The following is an 18,376-nucleotide window of genomic DNA, read 5'->3' as shown; positions in this document are numbered from 1 at the left end:
AATTTACTGAAGTGATACCTGGATTCGGGGTTAAGCTGCAAGGAGAGACACACGGTCTCGTCAGATGGAGTGGAAACCTGCTCTCAAACAGGGCACTGTTTGGCTGTACAGATTTGCATTCTAATCAGTATTCTGTAACTTGATTTTGTGTCTCTGTGCCCTGTTTGAGAGCAGGTTTCCACTCCATCTGACGAAGGAGCAGCGCTCCGAAAGCTAATGGTATTTGCTACCAAATAAACCTGTTCGACTTTAACCTGGTGTTGTTAAAACTGTTACTGTGTTTACCCCAGTCCAACGCCGGCATCTCCACATCATGGAATTTCTTCACCCAGAGGGTGGTGAATGTGTGGAATTCACTACCACAGAATGTAGTTGAGGCCAAAACGGTGTCTGATTTCACAAAGAAATTAGATATAGCTCTTGGATCTAACGGGATCAAGGGATATGGGGGGAAGGGGGGATCAGGATATTGAATTCGATGATCAGCCATGATCAAAATAAATGATGGAGCAGGCTCGAAGGGCCGAATGGCCTACTCCTGCTTCTAATTTTTATGTTTCTATGTTTCTACGACTAAACAGCCACTGTTGGGGCTACTGTCCAGTTAAGAACATTGGCCCGCCCTCATATACTGCTGGCCCAATCAGAGGGCCAGCAGCTTGGCAGTCCAACAGCACCATCAGTAGCTCCAGACAAAAGGTGTCTCAGTGACTGGATGCCCTCAAATCCAGAGTTGGGTTGGGGATGCCAGGGCCAGGCAGGGAGGCCATGATGACCAGCGCACTGGGGGCGAGGGGGTGGCGGGTAGTGGAAGGCTGTTGAGCAGTGATGGTGCCATTACCACAAGGATATTCCCCACCATTAGGAATCTCCTCCTTGGATCATGGGGTGGTCCATAAAGCCTCCCACCCTCCCCTCCTGGAGCCTGCTGAGAGGATGACAGAAGGCAGGAAAGGCTCTTAATTGGCCACTTAAGTAGTTCAATTGGCCGCCCATTGGGCGTCCAAGTTCTGAAGGTTCAATGACAATATAACATGGCAGCGATAAAGGACACTGAACTATCCTGCCAACACAAAGAACAAAGAACAAAGAGAAATACAGCACAGGAACAGACCCTTGCCCATCATGATGCCCTAACTACATTAATAAAAACATTTTCTGCCCTTATTCAAGCCATATCCCTCTATTCCCTACCTATTCATGCACTCATCGAGATGCCTCTGAAATGTTGCTAATGCGCCTGCTTCCACCACCTCCTCTGGAAGCGCCGTTCCAGGCACCCACCACTCTCTGCGTGAAAATAGCCTTAAACTTTCCCCCCTCACCTTGAACCTGTGCCCCCTTGTAACTGACACTTTCGCCCTGTGGAAATAGCCTCTGACTATCCACCCTGTCGATGCTTCTCATAATTTTGTAGACCTTTATCAGGTCTCCCCTCAGCCTCTGTCTTTCCAGTGTAAACAATCCTAGTCTCTCCTCATAGCCAACACCCTCGAGACCAGGTAACATCCTGGTGAACCTTCTTTGCACTCTCTCCAAAGCTTCCACTTCCTTCTGGTAGTGTGGTGACCAGAACTGCACGCGGTTATGTGGTTAAAATAGATTCGTTCTGCATCACGGGCGGCACGGTGGCACAGTGGTTAGCACTGCTACCTCACAGTGCCAGGGACCCGGGTTCCATTCCTGGCTCGGGTCACTGTCTGTGTGGAGTTTGAACGTTCTCCCCGTGTCTGCGTGGGTTTCCTCCAGGTGCTCTGGGTTCCTCCCACAATCCAAAGATGTGCGGGTAAGGTTGATTGGCCATGCTAAATTGCCCCTTAGTGTCAGGGGGACTAGCTATGGTAAATGCATGGGGATAGGGCCTGGTTGGGATTGTGGTCAGTGCGGATTCGATGGGCCGAATGGCCTCTCCCTGCACTGTAGGGATTCTATGATCAGTTTTAACTACACAGCTTTTTAAACTGTTCTCAAGTCAGAAAATAAAACACTCTGCAAGACTTATTAGCAATAACATTTTATGTTAGAAATAGTCTTACGAAGCTTCAAGTTCTTCAACAAATGTAATTCCCTGTGCATCTTTAAGAATTGATACCTGAGTGACATCATCAGCAATGACACCATCTTTCAGGAAGAATTGCTTCATTACTTCAGGGTCCAGTTGTCTCATCAAAATTTCCAGAGTCTGATCAGGCTGGAGGACCCCACAACCTTCGTTGATATCCAGAGTGTAGAGGTACCTGATGGAGCAGTGAACACAACACATACAGATCCAGAATTTGAGATGGTGAATTTCAGTACCCTGATTGTATTGTTGGCAGTTTCATCTTATGAAAATTGCTATTCCTTTCTGTAAATCTGTACTTGAAAAATATTTCTATGTTAGTATTCCATGCCTCTGATTATTGAAGGTTTAAGGGCTACTCTAGGATTTAAGTACTTAGTCTAAGCTAGCACTTTCATGCAGTACTCAGAGAATGTCACATTGTCAGAGATACTAGCATTAGGGTAGGTTATTAAGTGAAAGCCTGTTCAGGATGAAGGTATGAGATCCTATGGCACTTCTTTCAAGATGAACAGGAATGTCTCACAGAATCTTGACCAACATTCACCCCTCTACTGATGTAACCAGACAGATTAAGTGGTCGTTCGCCTCATTGCTGTTTGTGGGACTTTGTGACCAAGTTAGTAATTGGGCCGGATTCTCCGACCTCACCCGCGGCTGGGATTCTCCGGACCCACTGCAGTGAAAGGAGGTTTGATTGAGCGCCAAATTCTCCGTTGTCGCCGGCAGTGGGGTGTGAACAGCTGGAAAATTCTGGCCATTATGTTTGCTGGTAAGAAATACAGTGACTACTCTTTGGAAGGAATGTATTGACTGAGAAGTGCTTTAGGATGTCCTGAACACATTAAAAGTGTCCCATAAACGTGAGCTTTCTTTCTTTCACCGTGTCAAATGATGTTCCCTTATTTACAATAAGGAAATTAGTTGAATCTGTGTTCTGGAGGTATAATGGAATGGACCTTTATTAATAAAACCAATGGGGAGATGATTACACTGTGGTAATGTAACTGGACCAGTAATCAAGGCTAATGTTCTGGGACATGGGTTCAAAACCCACCACAGCAGCTGGTGGAATTTAAATTCAATTAATCCATCCCCCATCTCAACATGGGCTCCACCCATCATGGAATTAGTTCATGGAATGGAAGTTCCATTCATTGGTCCTTAGCATTCGATTCTGATTTAGAAATTGCTTGTTCGAAATTCATAACTGTACAAAGTCAGACTAATTTGAGGTTTCATTGAGGTTGTGTGCTAAAACTGGTTAACAATAGTGTCAGTGGTCTCAACTGTCCCAACATGCTGCCTCATTGTTGTATTTCTATCTGGTAATATCTTTAAAACACATCTGTTTCCACTCTTCACAGAGACTCGCAGATAAGGACAGGTCTATCTGCAGATTCTTTGTTTCTTGTGCATTTTGAAGGATATTTAAACTAAAGAAATTCCCTCCTGAGAGTTTCTGTTCAAAACAATATTCTTTGTTAAGAGGAGAGAGAATTCCAGCTTGTTATCAGCCGCCATGCAGGAACTGAGTGAGGCCTTTACTTCATTTCAAGAAACTGCTTCAACTGCAGACGGGGCCCTGGTGAGAACTCTGGTGAGTTTTGTGATATCAATCAGGATTTCTTGTATCCCAGTATCAGTCCATTCAATGAATTGTGCAACTATTGATCGGATTTCAAAATAGTCTTTTTAGTTGTTTTAGGCTTCCACTTATTCAAATAGCTGCAGACGTGCTATCCCGGTCCCTATCTGCATTGGCAATTATTGTTAAATCTTTGCCTTCACAAACTCTGAAGTTTGACAAATTGAATAGATTTTGATTCCAACCTGCAAAGCAACATTGTTTGTTTTCTGAAATTACCAGTTAGCTGGGAGTTGAGGAAGTCGTACAACAGAACTGCAGGCCAGAAGAGAACTCCAGTTAGGGGAAAGCGTAACAGCAAGCCTGAAATTAATTGTCTCTAACATGGAACCTCTCAACTGATACTGTACAGACTGCAAGCTGTTCAGTTTGACCTGCGGTCTACGCTTAGTTAGCTGGTCTTGGGGGGGACTAGAATTGAGCTCAGCACCTGGTCTAAAGGAGAATGGAGTTGGTGGAGGGAAATAGTTATTATTTGCCAACATACTAACGATAATTCTATTCCAAATGGATGAAGTTGTTTGAGATGTTGGCAGGATTTTACGGTCTTGCTTGGGCGAGACTGGAAATTCCCATCTAGGGTCAATGGAGAGTTTCGTTGTTGGACCCTTGCCCGTGCCAATTCCGTGGCGGGCGAGGTGGTAGATTTCCGGCCATTGAAGCATAATAGGATATGATAAAGATAAAATTGAAATTTGGATGTCTAAAATACTTGACCGCCAATTAAAGTGTTAAAGTGTAGTGACTGATGTAATGCAGGAAATCTTGCTGCCGATTTGTAAATAAGGCGGCTCCCACTAACATCAATAGAATGAGAATCACCAAAGTGGGACCTGAACCAACAATCTTCTGATTCAGAGCTGAAGGTGCAACTGACTGAGTCTTGGCTGGCACATAACAGTTAAACGCTCAAACAACACTCCACGCCTAAACTCATGTCCTTTTCAAGGGCATTTAGGGATGGGCAACAAATGCATTGCCAGTAATGCTCACATTCCATGAAAGGATAAAAAGAACGCTGGTGTGGCCAGTGATATTCTGTGGGGCTTTACCAGAGTTTTACTCCATACATTGGGGAGAATTTTGAAGGTGGAAAACAATAACATTTCTCCAAATATTTTTCTTGACTTTGGAGATTGTAGAGCCGTCATGATGCAGTGATGATGGGCAGGATGTTCACACTGGGAGGTGGGAAATAGAGATCAGGACAGTTTCTGGTGGGAAAAGAGTCACTCATTGAGATTGTCATGTGGATGCCCCTTGTTTGGCTTGGAGACAGGGTCTTTCTCCAATTAAGGGCAGCAGGTGGGCTCTTGAAGCAGGAGAGCCAATTAGAGGCCTTCTAGCTTGAAAGAAGCAGCAGTTAGGGATGGAAGGTAAGTAAGAGAGAGGGTGCTTCAAGATGGACGTCCTAATGCTGTGAGGTTTCCTCCAGGCACCTAAACTGTCTGCTACCACTTGCAGGAACCTGAAAACCAATGGAAAATGTCCCATTAACCTCTTTAGATTGGCCTCAAGTTGCTCTCAATGAGCCTAACTGGTAATCTACCTCATACGAACAAGTAGCCCAGGTGCTCATTCTACCTCTGCAGAGATAGCCCGGGGGGGGGGGGGGGGGTGGGGGGGGGGGGGGGGAGAGAGAGAGAGCCAGAGAACCAACATGTCAGAGAGTGGGGCTAAGCCTCTCGTCCCAGATCCAGTAGAGGATGAAAACGCAGTCAGATGTCTCTGCTTCACATCCTGCTAAATCGATTCTTCTTACTCTGCAACTTTATTATCCCTGCATCATCAAACACAGAACTTTAATACGGCTATTTGAGAAATACTTCAATCCAACTGCTACTGAACCAATATGTGACAACTCCCAACAGCGACAAAGGTTCCCAAATGTCTGTCCATCTACTCTAACCCATCCCCATTATGCAAATTTGTCACAGGGAGGACTGAAGTTCAGGATAATGCAGATTCTATTCTGTACATCTCTTGAGTAGATCACTTTAATTTACATAAAACCATTCTTACAATCAATTAATGCTGTCAGGAGTACAATATACTGTGCACTTCATTCAGATATATTAATGCAGTGTTCCATAACCACTGACTATAAAATCTTTACAGAGATATTCATTGATGATCTGAAAGCAGAGTTTGATTCTTTCTAAGCTGTAACTGCTCGTAATTAACACAGATCATTAAACTGGACTGCGTTTGAATTTGCTATATTTGTTTGATGAACGATTCCGCACAAAACCTGTTTCAGCAAATAATTTCTGCAGCTATGTGAAGCAGTTGATGTCAGAGGTATTTTTAAACCAGTCTGTGTTGTCTGCATGCAGACTGCCTGCCCCCTGGAATGTGGTTTCTAAGGTTTGCTGAGGCTCTCCCAGAGCCGAGGCCACGCTGCTGTTTCCCAAAGCTGCAACTCCACTGGAGCAATCGAATCACACGAGGTTAAAAAAAAAGGTCTTAGAGACTAACGCTTGCAGCACCATTTTAAGGTTAAGTTTTAAGTTTTATTTATTAGTGTCACAAGTAGGCTTACATTAACACTGCAATGAAGTTACTGTGAAAGTCCCCTAGTCACCGAGTCATATCGCTGCGGCACGGTGGCACAGTGGTTGGCACTGCTGCCTCACAGTTCCAGGGACCCAGACCCGTCTTGGGTCACTGTCTGTGTGGAGTTTGCACAGTCTCCCCGTGTCTGCGTGGGTTTCCTCCGGGTGGTCCGGTTTCCTCCTGCAGTCTGAAAGACATGCTGGTTAGATGCATTGACCCGAACAGGCACCGGAGTGTGGCAACTCGGGGATATTTCACAGTAACTTCATTGCAGTGTTAATGAAAGCCTTACTTGTGACTAATAAATAAACTTTACTTTAGTCACCACACTCCAGCGCCTGTTCGGGCACACTGAGAGAGAATTTAGCATGGCCAATGCACCTAACCAGCACGTCTTTCAGACTGTGGAAGGAAACCGGAGCACCCGGAGGGAACCCACGCAGACATGGGGAGAATGTGCAAACTCCACATGCACACAGTCACCCGAGGCTGGAATTGAACCCGGGTCCCTGGCGCTGTGAGGCAGCAGTGCTAACCACTGTGCTACCGTGCCACCCATTTACAAAGCATCAACAAAACCCTTGCTTAAGATGTGAGTACATTTGCTGACGCTTTCCTCTCCGACATTTTAAAATTTGTTGTATCATAAAGGAACTGGGCGGCATGGTAGCACAGTGGTTAGCACTGCTGCTTCACAGCTCCAGGGACCTGGGTCCGATTCCCAGCTTGGGTCACTGCCTGTGTGGAGTTTGCACGTTCTCCCCGTGTCTGCGTGGGTTTCTTCCGGGTGCTCCGGTTTCCTCCCACAGTCCAAAGATGTGCGGATTAGGTCGATTGCCCATGCTAAAAAAATTGCCCCTTAGTGTTCTGAGATGCGTAGGTTAGAGGGATTAGCTGGTAAAATATGTAGGGATATGGGGGTAGGACCTGGGTGGGATTGTGGTCGGTGCAGACTCGATGGGCCGAATGGCCTCTTTCTGCACTGTAGGGTTTCTATGATTTCTATGAACTGCTTTGTTTTTACTTCCCCACAGTCGATTTGCAATATTTATTTGTTTGCGGAACAAATATTTATTTATTTACTCTGGTATTTTTCGTGTTTTTCTCCTTTTTCCTGTTATTTGCATAATCACAAAAAATATCTCCTTTCCCATCCCCTTTATTTGCCTCTGTAGATTTCTGAAGCTATCATCAAGATACAGCTAATAGTATTATTGTGACCACCTCATTTCGAACAACACAATATTGCTCAGAATATTTATTTCAATGTTTTAATGCATAAAATGTGGGAAATACTAAATATCTTTAACTTTGGTTCTTCATCACTGGCTGAGCCTTGCACTTGTGATTACATTTTCGATATCAGTCTGAGGTTGTCAAATTAAGCTTACTGTCCTTCAAGTTCCAAATGAGCAGAGTAAACACGTTAAAACTCATTTACTGAATCTATGTTCCCGATGGGGGCACCACATCCTCTTGGAGCAGATGTAGGAACTCTGAGTAAACTATGCCCACAATTTTCCAATGCTCATTACACATTACCAATATTCATAATTTTCTGCTATCTTGACTCGATCTCAGAGACCGCACAGAAATAGAGCAAAAAATATCGGAATGTTTTCCATGCTTTGCATAAAATAACAACTACCTGTGAGTGAAAGGCTGTAATCCATCTTGGAGACAGATGACGTTGAATCTTTGTTGTGTGGATTAGGGTGTTATTGGAATTCTATACTGATATGGAGCTTTATGCCTCACCACCAGACATACGTTACTCTATATTTATCCACTAAATGCAGACCATCCGCAGCACAAAGGCCAGTTGTGTGTGATAGGTCTGTGGTCCAGGAGCCAGTGGTTTAACCAGTTAAATACAGTCTGCCACTCTTATCATTTTCAGCATCGTGCAATTTTTCAAACTGGCATTGTATCAATAACTTGGATGAATAGAGGTGGCTTGTCATTGGTTAGTAGATTGACCCCAAAATCACCTGGAACATAGAGTGGGATTCTCCGGCCGCACTCGCCCCAAGACTGGAAAATACCGCCCGAGGTCAACGGACCTTTGCTTGGTCCTGTCCCGCCCACTACAATTCCTGTGGCCGGCGGGACGGGAAGGTTCTGCCCATTGTATCATAAAGATTTACAGCACAAAAATAAGCCACTTTGCCCATCACCTGTGTACAGTTCTGGGCACCCTATTATAGAAAGGATATTATTAAACTAGAAAGAGTGCAGAAAAGATTTACTAGGATGCCACTGGGGCTTGATGGTTTGAGTTATAAGGAGAGGCTGGATAGACTGGGACTTCTTTCCCTGGAGCGTAGGAGGCTTAGAGGTGATCTTATGGAGGTCTATAAAATAATGAGGGTCTTAGATCAGTTAGATAGTCCACATCTTTTCTCAAAGGTAGGGGAGTCTAAAACTAGAGGACATAGGTTTAAGGTGAGAGAGAAGGGATACAAAAAGGTCCAGAGGGGCAATTGTTTCACACAGAGGGCGGTGAGTGTCTGGAATGAGCTGCCAGAGGTAGTAGTAGAGGCAGGTACAATTTTGTCTTTTAAAAAGTGTATAGACAGTTACATGGGTAAGATGGGTATAGAGGGATATGGGTCAAATGCGGATAATTGGGACTAACTTAGTGGTTAAAAAAAAGGGGCAGCATGGAGACGTTGGGCCAAAGGGCCTGTTTCCATGCTGTAATCCTCTATGACTCTATCTTCACAGTGGCCAAAAAGTCGCCATCCAGCTTAATTCCACCTTCCAGCTGTTGGTCTGTAGCCTTGTAGGTTGCAGAACTTTAAGTGCATATCCCACCCTTTTAGGCAGTGAGTTCCAGTTCTCCACCATCCTCTGGGTGAAAAAAATTCCCCTTGAATCCCCTCTGAACCTCTCACCCTGCGGCCATGGCCTCAGGTTATGGACCTCTCAACAAAGGAGAGTAGGGTCTTCCTATCCATGCAGGGACTTAAAGGTTCCAGCAACTGCACTATCTTTAAAACTGCAGGAGAGTGGTGTATTTTATCATGTTTAGATTGTGTGATTTGTTTTTCAATGTCAAACGATGAGAGTTTGTGAAAAATAAGTCGGCAGACTCACTATCCTGAAATGTTGTGACATCAATGAAAAAAATATAAATTAATTTTTTTGTAGAGTCAGATTGAAGGTACATAAAGGCTACTGAACCAGAAAATGGTTCTCTCATCTCTTCTCAAAGTGGTTACTCTCGCTGGTATATAATTTCCATGTCAGGATCGCGTAGGTACCCATCATTCTTCATGTAGACTTTTCAAATGTGCAACGGAAACAGCTTCATCCAACATTAACAAGAGCATGTTTCAGCAATGATCACTAAATAGGAAGGTAGAATGATGACAGTGGCTGATTTTTATCCCCCCGTCTTGCCCAGCCAGGAGGAGGCAACACTCACTCCCTGACTGTAAATTAAAAATTGGTACGGAACAGGTCACCGCATGCCAAATAGTATCAGGCCACTTGTCGCATTTATCCACTGTTAGTTAATATTTTTTAAAGAAAACAAAAATAAAGAAATATTCCTGGCATTGGGTGCAAGGAGTGAAGAATATTCATTCCTGTTCAATAAAGTAAATTTGATTTTCCAGTGGTTGGGATAATAAGTTTAATTCTTGGGACTCTGTGGATCTGTTTTCCTTTGGTCTGATTCTGAATGTGTTTTTGTTTCCTTGGCAGATTCCTGAAACCACGCACCCACCACAGTCTGAGCTGGTGATGATTTATCAACATGGCAAGTTAGACAACATCAGTTATTCCTAACTGAAAGGCGAGTTAACTCTTGTCAGGCATTCTAACCTGGCATGATTCAACCAAATATGATGGGCGGTATCTTCTGAAGCAGGGTGGAGGGTGCTGAATCTGATACCCTTGAGTGAATGCAGGACATTGCATCACATCCACAAACCATCCTGAGACTTGGAGAGGAATGAGGGTGAAATATATTTATAAAAGTGAAAGGTATATCCAGTGATTAAGTACCCGTGCCAACATCCCACATTCACAACTTTTTAATTTTCCTCACTTTACTTCCTTGTCCAGGTGCAAACCTGACATAGCAGCCGAGGTGGAGGCAGTCTGCTGACTGCTATGCCCTGTTCCTGAGATGACTTTGGCGGGTGTCCTCTGGAGATTTGAGGCCTGGATGGGCCATGGCCTGCTCAGGGCTCTCCTGCTCTGAGTGCAGCCCCTTTGCCTGAGCTGTTGGAGTTGATGTCATAGGCAGAGGGTATTTGGAGTCGCAAGGCACCGATGGTGAGATTGGGTGGGTGTCCGACAGTCCTCCCCCATTTGGGTTCCCAAGGACCCCTCTGTGATTCCTTACAGAGAAGAGGCACCGAGAGGATGCGGGGCTCCCCACTTGCTGAGCCACTGCTGGAACGCCATTGTGAGAGCGATGGAGCGTAAACCCGACAGAAGCTGTGCATTCCGCCGATACCAGGTCTCCAAGGCAGCCGCCCCCTTCTCATGGAGACTTCAATTCACTCACATCCTGGAGCCACAACATCAGACAGAGGAGGATGGACTCCTCCATCCTTTGTTCCAATCTGGTGACAGCCTCTGACAGCCCTGCCTGATATTCCCCCGTCTGTCTCTGTATCTCCAACATTCCTCTCAGAGTCGATGCTGAGACTCGTTATCAGACTCTGACTCAGCGGAGGCTGGGTCTCCAGCAGTCAGAGACCTCGACTGTCACCGCCTCTACCTGCTGTGGACTCGTGTTCGTGAGGTAGTCACCAGATTGTGATCCCCAACCTAATCTAGAACTAGAACCCACTGAGGTGTGTGTATCTGCGCTGGGGGAGGGAGCAGGTGAACACAGTGATGGGTCTTCATCAAATGGATGTTCTTCATCATCTGAGATGCTCTGGGGGCTGGGGCTGAGATTCTTGCTGCAACTCTTCCTCTCCCATTTCTTGCTGGTGGCTGGAATAGAGACGAGTGATTGGTCAGGTTCCTACACTATAGGCGGCTCACAGTCAGTGTCTGCATGTGACTGATATAAACTGGGTGGACCCTCACTGGGGGAGGCTGATTGCATCTCCCACACGGGAATGATCTCTGTCTTCACCAGCCAGCTCCCTCCCTACTCTTCATGGGAGGAGAATACCCTCAGCTCTGATCGAACTCTCCCATCTTGTCCCCTCACGCTGATTATGGGTGAGTTTGTCCTGGATGAAGACAGATGGATTGACTGAGAGCACTGTGGATGACAGAGCAATTCCGAAACACAGATGCCTGATGTGTGTGCTGATCCCTCCCTAGGAAGGGCTGAAGGTGTAATTTGTGCAGGATCGTACATGAGATGGGGATCTTAAAGTGACTGGCAGACATTTAGCGCTGATGTCCAATCTGCTAGTAGTGTGTGACATCCCTACGGACTCTAACCCTTAGACTGCCTGATGCCCTGTGAGTTTGAGTGAGGAGAAAGTTTCACTCCCTGCACTTCAGCGTGGACATTGTTTTGGTGGCCGTGGACGTTGACCTCCCTCGTGACCTCCTCCCAGGCTGGCGTGGTCAGGTGGGTGGCCCTCTTGCCTCCATCCCTTGGAAATAAGACCATCCACCATTCCTGGACCACTTGGAGGAGAATCCCCAGCGAGGCTTCGCTAAACCGTAGAGCAGAGGTGGAGGGTTTGGATCTTTCAGGCGTCACGGCGTACCTGAGTGGCCCAATTCACCTGGCTTATAGAGATTGAATACCTGGTCAGGTGCCGTTTAATAGGGTGCCAAAACCTTCGACCCTACAAGGTAACAGCAGGGCAGGCGAATCCCTGCCCCCCGTCACAAGATTCGCTGGGCTCTGCGCTGATGCATAATTAATTAGCTGAAAAGCAGAGGATCTGACATGAAGATCTGCCCAGCGGGAATCACACCGACTGTCCCGCTTGTCACCACACTGAATCTCCAGAATGGATAATTCCCGTATTATTGATTTACGTCACATTTCCTCATCCAAAATCATTTTGGATCTTGACGCCTGTGTGGAGTTTGCATGTTCTCCCTGTGTCTGCGTGGGTTTCCTCCGGGTGCTCTGGTTTCCTCCCAAAGATGTGCAGGTCAGATGGATTAGCCATGGTAAATGTTTGGGATTATGGGGATAGGGTGGGGGAGAGGAACTAGCTAAGATATTCTGTCAGAGAGTTGGGATGGAATTTAATGTGAAGAATTCTAAGTGTCAAGCTAGCATGAAAATGGGAGAGTTGCAGATTCATTTTTTAGGTGCAATGTTATGCCCAATCTTGAGCGCACAGTGCAAGAGAAAATGGGCTGGACTGTTTCTAACAACTACAGGCAGCTGTTGGGGTTTAATTCACCAGCCAGCAGCAGAAGGAGCTGGCGTGGTCAGGTGGGTGGCCCTCTCGCTTCCATCCCAATTGCACGTGCACAATTCCAACAGCAGAGGCCTGACAGAAAGAGAGATCTGTCAGGCCTCTGCTGCTGAAGCCAGCCTGAACCAACCCCCTCCCCTCGCAATCGTGGGGACCCCTTTGTGATTGGAATCTCATCTGGACAATTGTACTTGTCACCCTCAATGTTCATTGAAAGTCAATGGGAATATTAGGTATTTCTATGGCGTCAACCCCTTGTTCTCCCACCATGAAGAAATGATTCTCAGTTAAAGATTGTGTGGTGAACCATCGTTGGTTCCCACTAGATAGTACTGAGCCAGGGTCTGGCCAGTACTACAAGTATGTATATATGTTGCTGTTGGGGTTAGGGATGGGTTGTTCTACTTGTTGCTGTTGGGGTTAGGGTTGGGCTGTTACACCTTGTATTATAGTTATTGTGGTACATCCCAGTCGGGCTCCGCCTCCTGGGAGAGGTATAAAGGTCTCTGCTCTGTCTGGGACCCCTCAGTCTGGGATCGTGTATATAATTAGTAGCTTCGTTGTTACAGCAAATAAAAGCCTTTATTTCCTGAGCATCTCAAGCCTCGTGTGAGATAACGCGCATCAATTTTATTTGCTGTAAGTAAACTCTCGTCGAAAAAAAAACGATATAGAGAGTATGGAGCAGATACTGAAGCCTGAACGCCTTACACTGGATCCACGTGCGGCGGGCGCCTCTAACACCTTCGACCACTGGTTGAAATGTTTTGAGGACTACCTGGCAGCCTCCGCAGCGGTCACCACAGATGATGACAGACTCCGGGTCCTCCATGCGAGGGTAAGCGACACCGTCTACCTCGCAATCCGTGCGGCCACCGACGACACAAAGGCCCTCGAGCTTCTTAAGAAGCGTTATATTAAACCGCCCAACGAAATGCATGCTCGATACCTCTTAGCCACTCGACGACGGCAGTCCGGCGAAACGACGGAAGAATACGCGAACGAGCTCCTACAGCTAGCCAGGGGCTGTAACTGCAAAGCAGTGTCGGCAGACCAGAATATGAACGACCTCGCTCGAGATGCGTTTGTGGCGGGAATCGGATCATCTTACATCCGACTCAGACTGCTGGAGAAAGGTAACCTTGACCTCACCAAGGCAATAGAACTAGCGGATATGTTGGAGACGGCCTCCAAAAGTCTAGTATTGTATCCTGAAGACCACGTGGAGACAACGTGGCAGGAGCAGTCGCTGATCCCTCCTCGTCCCTCGGGTTCGAAAAGCTGCATGATGGCGTGCTCACACTCGGGCCAGACGACGGCAGCAGCTCCGGGCGGCCCGCGGTGTTACTTCTGTGGGGGAGCGAAGCATACTCGGCAACGGTGTCCCGCTAAAGCTGTGTTGTGCTCCGCCTGCGGTAAGAAGGGGCACTATTCGAAGATGTGCCGATCTAAATCTGCTTCTCGGAACAGCAGTGCGGCCTGCGATTCCTCGGAGCCCGGTTCTTTGTCGTCGGCATCGTCGAGGGTTTCGTCCACGTGCGAGGCCAGGACGACGCCATTACGGTTGACGGAGTCGGAGATGTGTGACCACCAGGGGTCGCTGAGTTTGGCACCATCACCCACGTGCGACCTATGGGAGCGGCCATGTTGGTCAGCACCGACCGCGAACGACCAGCAGGGGTCATCCTCGTCAATCTCAGCCGCCTGCAGTGGCGCTCATGAACCAACGGTGGCGTCGATCATCCTGGACCAGGCCAAGCCTCATAGACTTGACAAGTCTATGATGGACATTCAACGACCACTTGATTTATTGTCTGTTTGACAGCGGGAGCACTGAGAGTTTTATCCACCCAGACGCTGTGAAGCGGTGTGGACTCCGGATTCAACCTGTCAAACAGACAATTTCTATGGCATCAAGGTCCCGGTCTGTCACCGTGCTAGGGAGTTGCGTGGTAACTTTAACGGTGCAAGGCACAGTTTACGAGCGTTTCAAGCTCCTGGTGTTGCCGCACCTTTGCGCGCCAATACTTCTCGGACTAAACTTCATGGTCCATCTGAGGAGTGTAACCCTACAGTATGGTGGGCCACTCCCTTCGCTTTCAGTGGGAGAACAGCAGCCTCCAAATTGCCCAACGCGCCCCGCCTGTAGCCTCTCGACGCTGAAGATCACCACACCCTCCCTGTTCCAGAATCTTGTGCCAGGCTGCAAGCCCATTGTGACTAAGAGTAGGCGTTACAGCGCTGAGGATCGGATCTTCATTCGATCTGAAGTTCAGCGGCTCCTCAAGGAAAGGATCATACAACCTAGCGCTAGTCCGTGGAGAGCGCAGGTCGTGGTGGTCAAGAGTGGGAACAAACCCCGGATGGTCATTGACTATAGTCAGACCATTAATAGATACACGCAGCTGGATGCGTATCCCCTCCCGCGCATATCTGACATGGTCAATCAGATTGCGCAGTACCGGGTGTTCTCCACCATAGACCTCAAGTCTGCCTACCACCAACTCCCCATTCGCCCAGAGGACCGACAATACACGGCTTTTGAGGCGGATGGTCGCTTGTATCACTTTCTCAGGGTTCCCTTTGGTGTCACCAATGGGGTCTCGGTCTTCCAGCGTGCTATGGACCGAATGGTGGACCAGAACGGGGTGCGGGCTACCTTCCCGTACCTGGATAATGTCACCATCTGCGGCCATGACCAGCAGGACCACGACACAAATCTCCTGAATTTCCTACGCACTGCATCTCGCCTGAACCTGACCTACAACAGGGAGAAGTGTGTGTTTCGTACGCGCCGTTTAGCCATCCTCGGATACGTGGTGGAAAACGGGGTCATTGGCCCTGATCCAGACCGTATGCGCCCCCTTTCTGAACTTCCCCTGCCCGCTAGTGCAAAAGCACTGAGAAGATGCTTAGGCTTCTTCTCTTATTATGCACAGTGGGTTCCCAATTACGCGGACAAAGCCCGTCCGCTCATCAAGTCCACCTCTTTTCCCCTAACACCAGAGGCCCGATTGGCCTTTGATAAACTAAAAGCCGACATCGCGAAAGCTACGATGCACGCTGTTGATGAGTCCATCCCCTTTCAGGTGGAGAGCGATGCATCTGATTTCGCCCTGGCCGCCACACTTAACCAGGCGGGCAGGCCCGTCGCATTTTTTTCCCGCACCCTCCAAGGCCCCGAAATTCGGCATTCAGCGGTGGAAAAGGAGGCCCAGGCCATTGTGGAGGCCGTCAGGCACTGGCGCCATTACTTGGCGGGAAAACGGTTCACCCTGATCACGGACCAGCGGTCCGTGGCGTTCATGTTTAATAACACGCTGAGGGGCAAGATCAAGAACGACAAGATCTTGCGGTGGAGAATTGAACTCTCCACCTATAACTATGACATCATGTATCGTCCAGGGAAACTCAATGAGCCCTCGGATGCCCTCTCGCGTGGAACATGCGCTAGTATACAGGAGGACCGTTTGCAGGCTCTCCATAATGACCTATGCCATCCTGGGGTCACTCGGCTCTACCACTTTGTAAAAGCCCGCAATCTGCCCTACTCGGTGGAGGATGTCAGGTCCATAACAAGAAGCTGTCGGGTATGCGCGGAATGCAAACCGCACTTTTACCGACCTGACCGGGCACAATTAGTCAAGGCCACTCGTCCCTTCGAAAGACTGAGTGTCGATTATAAGGGCCCCCTTCCCTCAACAGATCGGAATGTGTATTTCCTCAACATCATTGATGAGTACTCGAGATTCCCTTTTGTTATTCCCTGCTCTGATACATCCGCTGCCACGGTTATCAAGGCATTCCGTGATCTTTTTACCCTGTTCGGGTACCCCAGCTACATTCACAGCGACAGGGGCTCGTCGTTCATGAGCGATGACTTGAGGCAATACCTGCTCTCACACGGGATTGCCTCTAGTAGAACCACGAGCTACAACCCCAGGGGTAACGGACAGGTGGAACGTGAGAATGCTACAGTCTGGAAGGCTGTCTTACTGGCGTTGAAGTCAAAAAGCCTTCCAGTCTCCCGTTGGCAAGAGGTGCTCCCTGATGCGCTCCATTCCATATGCTCACTCCTGTGTACGGCAACCAACGCTACTCCCCATGAGAGGCTGTTTTCATTCCCTCGGAAGTCTTCCTCTGGGACCTCATTACCGTCTTGGTTGATGTACTCAGGACCTGTCCTCCTGCGGCGACATGTAAGGGCCCGCAAGTCCGACCCGTTGGTCGAACAGGTCCATCTCCTCCACGCCAACCCTCAGTATGCCTATGTGGCATACCCTGACGGGCGAGAGGACATGGTCTCGATTCGAGACCTGGCGCCAGCAGGGGACGTAGAAACCCCTGTCGCTCCCATACCCCCTGTTACAAACCCCATTGCTCTTGTTTCCCCTCCGGACACGGCGCGGGCAGCATCGGGACCATTACTTAACCCTTTTACTCCCGTGTACAGCTTGCCTGAGTCCAGAGGATGGTCACCACTTCAGGGCGTGTCGGAACTCCATGGATTGCCATCATCTCGGGGTCAACCGGCCCGTGAGACTGTGGAGGAACAGTTGGACATCGCCTTGGGGAGAACGCCACCGCGAGTGCCTACTCCGGTGTCATCGCCGGTATTGAGGAGGTCACAACGACGGTGCGGTCCCCCTGACCGTCTGAACTTATAGACTGATGACAAATTATTCTGTTTTTTTGTACCCCGCCGGCCTTTGTCTTCAAAGGAGGGGTGAATGTGGTGAACCATCGTTGGTTCCCACTAGATAGTACTGAGCCAGGGTCTGGCCAGTACTACAAGTATGTATATATGTTGCTGTTGGGGTTAGGGATGGGTTGTCCTACTTGTTGCTGTTGGGGTTAGGGTTGGGCTGTTACACCTTGTATTATAGTTATTGTGGTACATCCCAGTCGGCTCCACCTCCTGGGAGAGGTATAAAGGTCTCTGCTCTGTCTGGGACCCCTCAGTCTGGGATCGTGTATATAATTAGTAGCTTCGTTGTTACAGCAAATAAAAGCCTTTATTTCCTGAGCATCTCAAGTCTCGTGTGTGATAACGCGCATCAGATTGTTAACTCCATTGAGCCAATGCCAAATGCATTTCTTCCAAACACTAAACCAGACTAACGAATACAATCAAGAGTTTCAGGCTGCTGTACCTTCAGCGTTTGTTATATTCTACGAGCTACCCAAACAGTTTTAAATGATTTTATCTCGAAACTCGAGAGAGATGATCTCAGTGTAACATACCAGCAATCTGAATGAATACGCCCCATGCAGTAGGCCACACCATCTGCAATAGAAACAGAATATAATTGTGGATTTCAATTAGTTTTAACATAGAGCAGCAAAGTTATTCATCTCAGTTATCCATCTTTCTCTACACCCTAGCTATGACTGTAACACTATATTCTGCATCCTTTCCTTTCCTTCTCCGCTGTGTGCTCCATGAATGGTATGCTTTGTCTGTGTGGCACGCAAGGTGCAATACTTTTCACTGTATCCCAGTACATGTGACAATAATAAATCAAATCAAAAATCACCTTATTTCAACTTACTTGGAAACAATTTGTCTAAGAATTCTACTTCTTCTTGAAAACTCCTATGAGGGTAGTCTTGGCTTGTTGGTTTTATAAAGTTTTTGCGAGAGTAAAAGATATCCTGGAAAGAATAAGACGCAAACATAAATGATTTCTTGTCAGTTTCTTTTCTAATTGTCTAATCTTTTTACTGTCATTACATTCCCATTTT

At 47.5% G+C, this 18,376-nt stretch overlaps 1 protein-coding gene across 1 annotated transcript in view; it reads right to left on the bottom strand.

Annotated features, from left to right (window-relative positions):
• Positions 1 to 18,376, bottom strand: part of LOC144508991 (S-adenosylmethionine decarboxylase proenzyme-like) — a 79,674-nt gene that overhangs the window by 33,584 nt on the left and 27,714 nt on the right. Inside the window, exons 4-6 of the mRNA XM_078237211.1 lie at positions 18,184 to 18,286; positions 17,876 to 17,918; positions 2,093 to 2,237 (exon numbers count right to left, since the gene is read on the bottom strand). Coding sequence (XP_078093337.1) covers positions 2,093 to 2,237; positions 17,876 to 17,918; positions 18,184 to 18,286 — 291 coding nt within the window. The remainder of the gene's footprint in view (positions 1 to 2,092; positions 2,238 to 17,875; positions 17,919 to 18,183; positions 18,287 to 18,376) is intronic.

This window comes from Mustelus asterias, chromosome 21, assembly GCF_964213995.1.
Source record: "Mustelus asterias chromosome 21, sMusAst1.hap1.1, whole genome shotgun sequence".
Lineage (NCBI taxonomy): Eukaryota > Metazoa > Chordata > Chondrichthyes > Carcharhiniformes > Triakidae > Mustelus > Mustelus asterias.
The sequence above is the reverse complement of the archived record's forward strand: the minus strand, read 5'-3'. Positions and strand labels throughout refer to the sequence as shown.